Source organism: Curcuma longa, chromosome 14, assembly GCF_044706935.1.
Source record: "Curcuma longa cultivar G26 ecotype Majalengka, Jawa Barat chromosome 14, ITB_CL_G26_1.1, whole genome shotgun sequence".
NCBI classification, from domain to species: Eukaryota; Viridiplantae; Streptophyta; class Magnoliopsida; order Zingiberales; family Zingiberaceae; genus Curcuma; species Curcuma longa.
Window position 1 is genome coordinate 5,416,322 of NC_133874.1, and position 9,218 is coordinate 5,425,539.

A 9,218-nucleotide genomic window follows, 5' to 3' on the forward strand; every position below is an offset into this window, starting at 1 on the left:
GAAGAAGCACTACACCTAGGAATCAACAACATGAAAACTTTGTTATAAATTACCCTTTTCCTTATCGGTATCGGGGCTAACAAGAATGGTTGGGACAACAAACATCCATCTCGTTCGTACTTTGGGTATCCGTATAACCATCAAAGATCGTTGAAGTGACTAATTCCTGGAAATAGGGGGCGTTGAGGACAAAGAAATTGTTGGAGTTACCATTTCCATCTAGTACTAATACAGTTGGTGTTAATAAACAACCTCTTGCAGGAAGGCTGGCTAGAGATTTCTTGTAAAAATACTAGCTCCTTTCAGTTCATAATGAGAATAGTCAAATTTGAATTTCATGGATTATTTCCCTTAGTACTATGCGCAGAAAGAAGGGAGGAGCCATATGAAATGAAAATCTCACGTACGGTTCTGGAACGGAGATTCTTTGAATAGAATGAACGACCGTAACGGATGTTGGCTCAATCCGAAGGAAATTATGCGGAAGCTTTACAAAATTATTATGAAGCTACGCGACCAGAAATTGATCCCTATGATCGAAGTTATATACTCTTAGTAAATACTAGAATGAAATAGGTTTTCTACACTTATCCCGTGATACAGGATAAAAGTTAGGAATCAAATTATGTAATAGAGTTGATCCACTAAGGTATTGAGCAGCGGTGTAGCATCAGATCCCAAAGATCGTAAGTTCTTTTTTCTTATATTATATTAGGATATTAGGGAGGAAAGTCTTTTTCAAAAATTCTTGTCTAATTCTGAAAAAAGGAAACTCATACAGGTTGAACCAAAGTAAAATAGGATCGACTAGACAGGAAAGATGTGCATAATATTTACTTAGCCACTGAATACATCCAGATGAAAGATCCCACAAGTCCCAATGACTAGTAAAAGATGTGGAAACTGAACCTTTGATGAGTTTGTTTTGAGTTATCTTAACTGAGCATTTTGAAACAGCTTCATGCTTATTGTACATACAAGAAATCAGAACTTGCAAGATCAAATAAGTACAAGTACCAAAAGAACGTTGTTGAAGAATTGAAAGAAAAGATGGAATTCACAGAACACATTTCATTATATATCGATAGGGACTTTAAATAAAGACATCAAATACTAGCAAAGAGACCAAAAATTACTTTTATCCAATTCAATTAGCATCTTTATGAGGGGGAGGATCCAAGTAGGACGTAGCGCGTGTGTAATAATAGAGGACAGATCGTATCGCAAAAAATCGTTAAAAAAAAAGGAGAAGGAGAGGATTCCGAATTACTTTGACAATATGCGAAACCAGAAACCCTCGAACACGCAAAGTATACTAGTTTTCAAAGTTAGATCCCAGAATTGATCTATTGGGATAAGATTCTACCTCCCGTGAGACGATCTAGGGAGAGGACGAGCTCGTCCTGGCTCCGTCCAGCGTTCTCTGCTCTGGAATCGAACTCCCTCATTACAGCCCCCAGCGTCGAAGCAATCGCGCTCGCCAGGGCATCGCAGCCCTCGTCACGAGACGAGGGTCTCTCCTCGCCGTCCGCCCTCCCCACGAAGGGCCGCGGCGAGGAAGGACTGGCGGAGGCCGTGGCATCGCCGCCGTCCATGTCCAGGGCGATGTCTCGTCGGGTCTGATCGAGAGAGGTGTGGAAAAACAAAGAAGAGGAGACTGAAGCAATTCATTGTTATTTTTCTTTTTAAAGTTAATCCTTTCGAAATGGATATAAATAAATAAATAAATAATAAAATTTTAATATACGTCTAAAAAAAAACAATTAAACTTTAGAGGCCGTAGAAAATTATGATTAAAATGCGCAGTCTTTATATAATTATGATTAAAATGCGCAGTCTTAATTAATTCTTAAATCTTCTATAATACTTTAAAAATTCAATTAATTTAATTCAATTTTTAATTAAGTTAATTAATATTCTATCGATTTAATTTATTTAATTTATTTAAAAATTTTATCAATTCAGTTAATAAAAAAATTCAATTTCAATTAATTTAATTTTAATCAAATACTTAACCTCACTTGAATCAAAGTGTTTGGATGACAAATCAATGTCGTATGCACTTCCCATTAGGATTCCAATCAAAAGATGCTAGGCGTCTGGGTTGACCGCTACCTGCACTTCCCGATTTATCCTGGTGGTCGGTGGGAAACTTCCGTGGGACCGGACCGATCATCCCAGAGATTGAGTCCATAAGACTGACTGGGATTATCATTTTTTTGGATGACAAATCGATTGATCCAAGCAAGTCAATTAATACAAATGAGCTAAAAAACCTAATAAATTGATCAAAACCTAATCAAGCCATCTACACTACCTACCCTTTCAATCTAACCCTGAAAAGACAAAGAAAAAGAAAATATTTTCCACCAAACCGTGTTAATTCTTTCATGAATTAATTATTTTTAATAAATGTTACTATACACTTTTCATGAATAAATTATTTTCTAGCAAATAAACCAGCCAAAAATAATAGATCAAACTGTGTTAATTCTTTCATCCTTTTATGTTTCTGGTTCACTTTCACACTTGTTTAAATCTCTCGTAGTATTCTATCATCATTCTAAGAACTACTTTTTGCCTAAAAACCGATGCAAAGAACTAGCAAAATCCAAACACAAGACTTTCAAGGGAAATGAGAGACAAGAAAAAAGAGGAACAAAGCACATGGTTTCATTACAATTTACAAGTTTGTTTGTGTGGATGACGAGGGTGTTTTAAAGAATTTACAGATGAATCAGTAGTAGTCTGATGAAGAATGTCAGTGAACGGGCTTCACCATAGCCACTGTCATTTACTATTGCCATTGCAGTGGGCAACTCCATTGCTGTGGGTCTCATAGCCCTTGGGGTTACCCTTGCTTAGTCCCCATATGCGAATTGTGTAGTCGTCGCTTGCGGATGCCAGCATGTGGGGGTTCGTCGGATTCCAGCTGACACAGTTGACGGTGCTGGAGTGTCCGGGGAGAACCTCGACGAGATTTCCACTATTTCGGTGCCATATGTATACCTGATCTCCAGATAACCCATTGTGCAACATTAAATAGTCGAAGCAATTTGAGAAGCTCAAACCAGCAGCAGAAAAATGAGAAATAATATTGTTAAAAGATGCTAAAAATTGGAAACAAAAAGCCACCATAATCATATAAAGCTTACTTGTAACACTGTAACTATGTAAAATAAAGCAACTCCCTAGAATGTCCTAAATTACTTTGCTTTGCCATTACTGATCTTCTTTAAATTTTGATATGAATGTTTGTGTCATATAATCTAGCAACTACTATGAGGGAGTTATTGGCATTAGCATAAATAATGTGCAAGGCCTCATATAAAGAGAGGCGTAAGGTCAGAATTTATGAATCAAAAACCAGAAAAGTTCCACTGCTGAATCAAAGTACCTGAGAATCCTCGCTTCCACTGGCAATAAAAGCCTGTTCAATGCCTCCCAAACAGGATCGTATTAAGAATCTGCTACGCTTGTGGCCTTTGTATCTCTTTACAAGTCTGGGATCATCTTTTATGCTCCATAAATGAATCTCCTGGTTTATCAAATTTACAAGTAAAAAATTATTATCATGTGATAGAGTAAATGAAGTAATAGTCTGTTCCTCTTGTATCAGTTTATCCGTCTTTGTCTCCCTATCTAGCAACATAATCACATTTTCTTTATACATGCTTATGATCTTCTGGTGATCTTTTGTAATGACCATATCTGTGGCCATGCTTTTTAGCCGTCCTTTCCAAGACTCAATTTCAGTGCCTTCCAAATCCCAAATGCAGATACTCCTATCGGTAACACCAGAAAATAATTGTTTTCCATCTGGGAACCAACCACAAGAAATTAGTGAAAAGGCAGCTTTTTCATAGACGTGGAGGCATGTTCCAGTTGATGCATCCCAGCGTCTTACAACTTCTTCTGTTCCACACGTGAGAAGCTGGCAGTCATCTGGACTCCAGGCAACCATCGAAACAGGCTTTTGATGGCCAATCAGTTTGTGCTTTAATGTCAATCGTCCATCCTCATGAACCTGAACAAAAGTGGAATACAAATTTTACATCATAAAAATGAAAGCTAGCTTCCCTTTTGAAAGATCATTAAGTTGATAAAGCTTTTTAATATAAAAAACAAATTACTATCAAAAAACTACTTTTTCTTTTTTTCATTTAAAGAAAACCTTCACTGTTGGCTTAACCTCCAATTAATTAGCAAGGGGCTTGCTACAATGGATATCATTGCACTCATATACATTGACTTTGAGACCTGAACAAAGTGCCCTGAATGAAGTTCAGCAAAAACATACGTTTGACTAAAAACTGACAAGTGAAATCTAACTTCCTTTTTGAAAGCAGCACCTTTCATTAAGTTGATAATCTTTTACTGAAAGGGTAGTTGATAACCCATTTATTAATTTTTAATTATTTACACTGTTACTGATATTAAACAGTTGCTAATGATTAACATAAATATATTCTAGTACAGATTACAGAGATTAGAACATATGAAATTCTTGTCTACATGCTTGAATGAGTGTTAGATCATAGCCAACAACAATGTTCTCACCAATTACATAACTCTAGGTTTCAAGGTTCGAAAAGAGAAAGATGAGATAGAATTAGTAATAAAGAGTAGAGAAGAGAATAAGAAATTATCATGAGTGAACTTAAATGAGGGGTTATTTTCAGGAGAATTTTATTTTTTAATCATTTTATTAATAGAAAAACTAAAATAGCCTTATAATTTATTTATTTGATTAAAAACAGTGGAGCATTTTTGGTATTTGAGGTGTAAAGTACATAAGGCCCGTGCCTAGGTTGTGCCTAGTTCTTGGGAGGTAGTCAGAGTCCATTGCCACCTCTTCGCTGATTTTGCTCCCTTTCCTCCTATCTAGTAAAGACTTTTAACTATCATGCTCTCAATTTGCTACTTCGAGCAAAAGGTTGATTTGGTTGTCCATCTCCAATTAAGAGCTCAATGTGAAAAAACCCCCTCAGTTTACAACTTTCAATAAAGGGTAAAGTTGTGTTGTCCATCTTCCTCCAAGATGTCTTTCACATGTTGCTTGTACAGCTTCAAAGAGAAAACCACTCAAAAGATATGTTCCTGAGTTCTTTCCTCTATCCTTAGTCTTTCACATGTTGCTTGTACAGCTTCAAAGAGAAAACCACTCGAAAGATATGTTCCTGAGATCACTCTTCATTCTCATTTCATTTCATCCTTTTCCTCTTTATCCTCTCTCATTGATGTTCTGATCTGAGCTCAAAGACATCATTAATTGTATGATGATATAAGATCAACACTAATTGTTAGTAGCTATATTAACTAATTAACTTTTGTTTTGCCTATGTATAAGTGTTGTGTTATTATCTCATTATGGTTATGACACATTTGAATACAATACAATATTCTTTTTCACCAAAGTTAACACCATCAAAATATCATCAGGGAAATTTTTCCCTAATTTTGATTAGTGTTTGTGTGGTCACCTCAAGTTTATTGTAAGCGGCAATTGTTCATGATGCTTCATGCTTCATTTATATGGAGGTTTAAGCAGCAAGAAATAAACGAATAAAAAAAGAATCAAACAACTACAATCAAAATGAATTCCCTCCTGATCAGTAAAAATTTCTGCTAGGCAGGAAGGCAGCATATCAGACATGTTTAACATAAAACACGTGACCAACTGTAAAATTAGATTTCTATTCAGTCTGGGTCTCTGGGAGTAGCATATTGGCATCCAAACCTCACCCATAACTCATCAAGAAAACTGGCTTCCACTATCAATCTGTCATGGAGCACAGATAGAGGATTGGCATTCAAGATAGAAGCAACAAAAGGTATGAAGGCACTGTCTCATACTAGTGCCTACTACTGCACAGAGTCAAATATGACAACTGGCTTAGACATAATTTGTCAGATGCAGCATACTTTGAGCAATGAAGACATGTCAAATTGCTTGTAGTAAGCTTGATTATAACAAAGGAAAGAACAAAGGATATATGACAGATACAGAGAACCAACTCAATTTATGCTAGTCAAATATGAAGTGGGAATAAGTGAGAATGTAATTGAACTGTTAATTACAAAGTAAAAGCCTGCACAATGTAGGAATAAATGCTGGTAAAACTGGTATGCCAATGTTAATAATTACCTCCCATATAATTGCTGACTTGTCATTTGAAGCTGAAGCTAGATATTTTCCATTATTAGAGAACTGAACAAACCATACTTCATCCTGATGTTCTTGCAACACCTGATGCAAGTAGACAGTACTTCTCAATTGTAAGATATGTTTAGTAGCTTTTTCCAAATGTAACATGGTTGTAATCAATTACAAAAAGTAAATTATGGTAGCATGTTAATGACAAGAGAATAAGGATAAATACTTGTGAGGATAGACTAGTAAACAGCTAGATGTGCTTGTATGATTTGAGCGCATATGGCAAGTTGTTTTTCATGGCTTCTTCTGTGATTCATTTTTCAATCTTACATGGAGGTCTACTCTTTAAAGATTTGATTTAACGTTGTAGCCCCACCCAAAATTCCTGGAGTGATAACCCGAAGCTCACCCCCCTGCTGCTATCCCCCCCGCCTAAATCCAGAGTTGTCAAAGAACAACCCTCATTCGCAATACCATGAACTTTGTCATCCCATTGACTCTCTTGACCTGTTTGTCCTAGACAACTCCATGACTTAAGCCTTTTTCATAGATAGTTTGTCATAACTCATGAGGACCACCATATCAAACTGCTCGAGTGCAGGTATTACCTTATAAACAACATAAAAAATCATCTGCAACTGTTTTACAAGTCCATAGTCATTCATCCAAGAATTCAATTTATCTGAGTATCAAAGCAAAGTTCAAACCACTTAAGCATCATCCAATTTTAGTGAAGTTCATCATTCTACAGCACCAGCTCTTGCATCTATGTTCTAATCATGTTCCATTGGAATTCATATTTCTAGTATATTCATTATGGTAGGTCACTAAAAAGATGAAACATCTTGCCTTCTCCTATCATGTGCCAACTCCTACCAGTTTGGTACTTTTATTCAACTATGTATCTCTGCATATAGCAACTTTTTGTTGTATTTAAACGAAGTTATAAAGGAAAAGAGACATAATTATATAACTCAAGGATAGATTGACTGCTCAACCTGAATGGTATGAGAAGGTAATAAATCCTTTCCACACTTGTGATCAGTATACAGTGAGAGAGAACTACTGAGAGGATTGTGGAAATAACAAGATTCTTTCTGCAGACTCAGTGCCTGTTCAACCAAATTTTCTAATCTCCTCTCAGGTATCATCACCGTTGGAGGAAGCAACTTCTGCAACTCCTCCAAAAATTTTAGTCTAGAATTTGAATTTTCAATTCCAAGGTTAGCAAACCCAAGTAAAATACGCTTTGAGGGAGAGACAACACAACCAGAAAGTTCATGAACCCGCTTTTCATTGATGCCAAGTGGAGTAATCTCACTTCTCAGTGTGTTCAGTGCTTCCATGAACATGTTCTTCTCCAAGAGTTCAAAGAATTTCTGCTCTAATATCAAGAAAGTAGCAGATTTCAGCGAATTTTCATTCAGAAGACTTATCCTACGCAATGTGATTACACTTTCATCCCATTTTCCATCAAGCACTTGCTTCCTGAAAAGATTGACAGTTGGTGAATACAAAGGAATACCTGATTCTTCCTCTAGAATTTGTCCACTTTTTTCATAACCAAGGGAATGAAGGGCCTGAGTAATGATTCTAACAAACTCAACCCTTTTAATAACCCCTTTGCTACCGATCATATCTTCCTTCCCCTGGGACGGTAATGGTCTAGCCATTGTAGCTCCTGAACAACCAGTGAGCACTAAAAGAGATGAGGTGTTCCAGAGGCTCCTCAATTCTATGGAGGATGCTTTCACACGTTTTGCTGCCGGTTCATCATCCTCCAAACCTCCCATGAAATGCCAGAATTATCCCATATATCTCAGCAGGCAAACTATAGCTTCGCACACGGCCAATGCAACACCTTTCCAAACTGGCAAATAGGTACTCAAAGGTTTCCTGCATAAAGTAATTCCGAAAGGTTAGTAGCACTATCGCCTAAGATGAGTTGCAACTAGTCTAGTCATACCTCGTGAGACATATGGTCTAATCAGTAAACATCTAGAAAGCATTGGAGAGAGTGTAAGAAAGCAGCAAAGTAATGAGGCAGCAGAGACATCAAAGTTAACACTAACAAACAAGGAGCAAACAATGCATATCACATGATTGATTCTTGTTCATCACGCGCTGCACCTTGGATCATGTAAGAAACAGGGCAAATAAACAGCATTTACAAAACTTACTAATGTACTTCTAATGCGACCATATTAGAAGCTCACAAGAACAAAAATGTGCAACACAATTAAAATAACTAGATGGCTTCATAACATCCTACTTGCAAGGATGGAATCATATACAGGATGCAACAGTTTTTTTTTTAAGACGACATTTCAAAAAAATAAAAAAGCCTCAACCTTTCTTTAAGATGAACGAAAGCATGAAGAAACATTTGCTAATCGATGACCAATAACAACTACATCCGCTAAAAACATTTTCCTAAACGCTCACTCCAACGAGACACGCCATGATGAAGAACCGGAAACTTCAAGATCGAAAACCAAGAGCGAAATCACAAACGACTAATCAAAGCAATAAAATCCTAAACCGCTAAGAAGAAACAGGCAGGCGAAAATGGACCTCCAGAGTTACTGAAGAGAACCCAGGGTTTGGCAGCCGATCGCCCTAAATCAATCACCAAGGAACTCAGATGCCCAGATTCCCCCAATTGCAAGCGGCGTCGGCGCTGGCGGCCGGCCTTCTAGCTTCGGCCCCGAACCCTCAAATCCGACAGGGTAAATCCTAGGGGAGGAGCTCGGCGTCGGAGGAGAGCCAATGGAGGACGGCTTGGATCATCGACGGAGGAGAGGGAGGACGCGGAAGGGAGGGGAGATGGATCGGAGTTGGCTTGGCTTCGGGGGAAGGGAACCGACTCAAATAGGAGTGAGTGCCTTCTGGATCTCTATCTCCTTGATTTATTTAATATCCTAATTATTTTTTTATTATTGCTTTTAAATTTGGATAAAAATTATTAAACGTGAAACATTATTATATTAAAATATTCTTTATTAATTTTTTCAAAATTATTTAAACTCTATTAAAATTATTTTAAAATTTTTATAATAGT

General features: G+C 37.0%; 1 protein-coding gene across 1 annotated transcript; it reads right to left on the bottom strand.

The window, feature by feature from the left end:
* Positions 1 to 2,643: 2,643 nt before the first annotated feature.
* On the bottom strand, positions 2,644 to 9,016 carry LOC141845583 (WD repeat-containing protein 26 homolog). The gene is made up of 5 exons (XM_074733645.1): positions 8,732 to 9,016; positions 7,156 to 8,053; positions 6,149 to 6,250; positions 3,398 to 4,027; positions 2,644 to 3,009 (listed from the first exon to the last, which is right to left on the bottom strand). Exons 2-5 carry the CDS (start codon positions 7,948 to 7,950, stop codon positions 2,791 to 2,793), a joined length of 1,746 nt encoding a protein of 581 aa, XP_074589746.1. The 5' UTR covers positions 7,951 to 8,053; positions 8,732 to 9,016; the 3' UTR covers positions 2,644 to 2,790.
* Positions 9,017 to 9,218: the final 202 nt, after the last annotated feature.

Excerpts from the sequence above, each read along its gene's own strand:
- LOC141845583 (XM_074733645.1), bottom strand. The coding sequence starts at position 7,950 with ATGGGAGGTTTGGAGGATGATGAACCGGCAGCAAAACGTGTGAAAGCA. Across the intron at positions 6,251-7,155 it reads TACCTTCTCATACCATTCAG|GTGTTGCAAGAACATCAGGA; the intron begins GTTGAGCAGTCA and ends TACTTGCATCAG. Across the intron at positions 4,028-6,148 it reads AGTCAGCAATTATATGGGAG|GTTCATGAGGATGGACGATT; the intron begins GTAATTATTAAC and ends ACTTTTGTTCAG.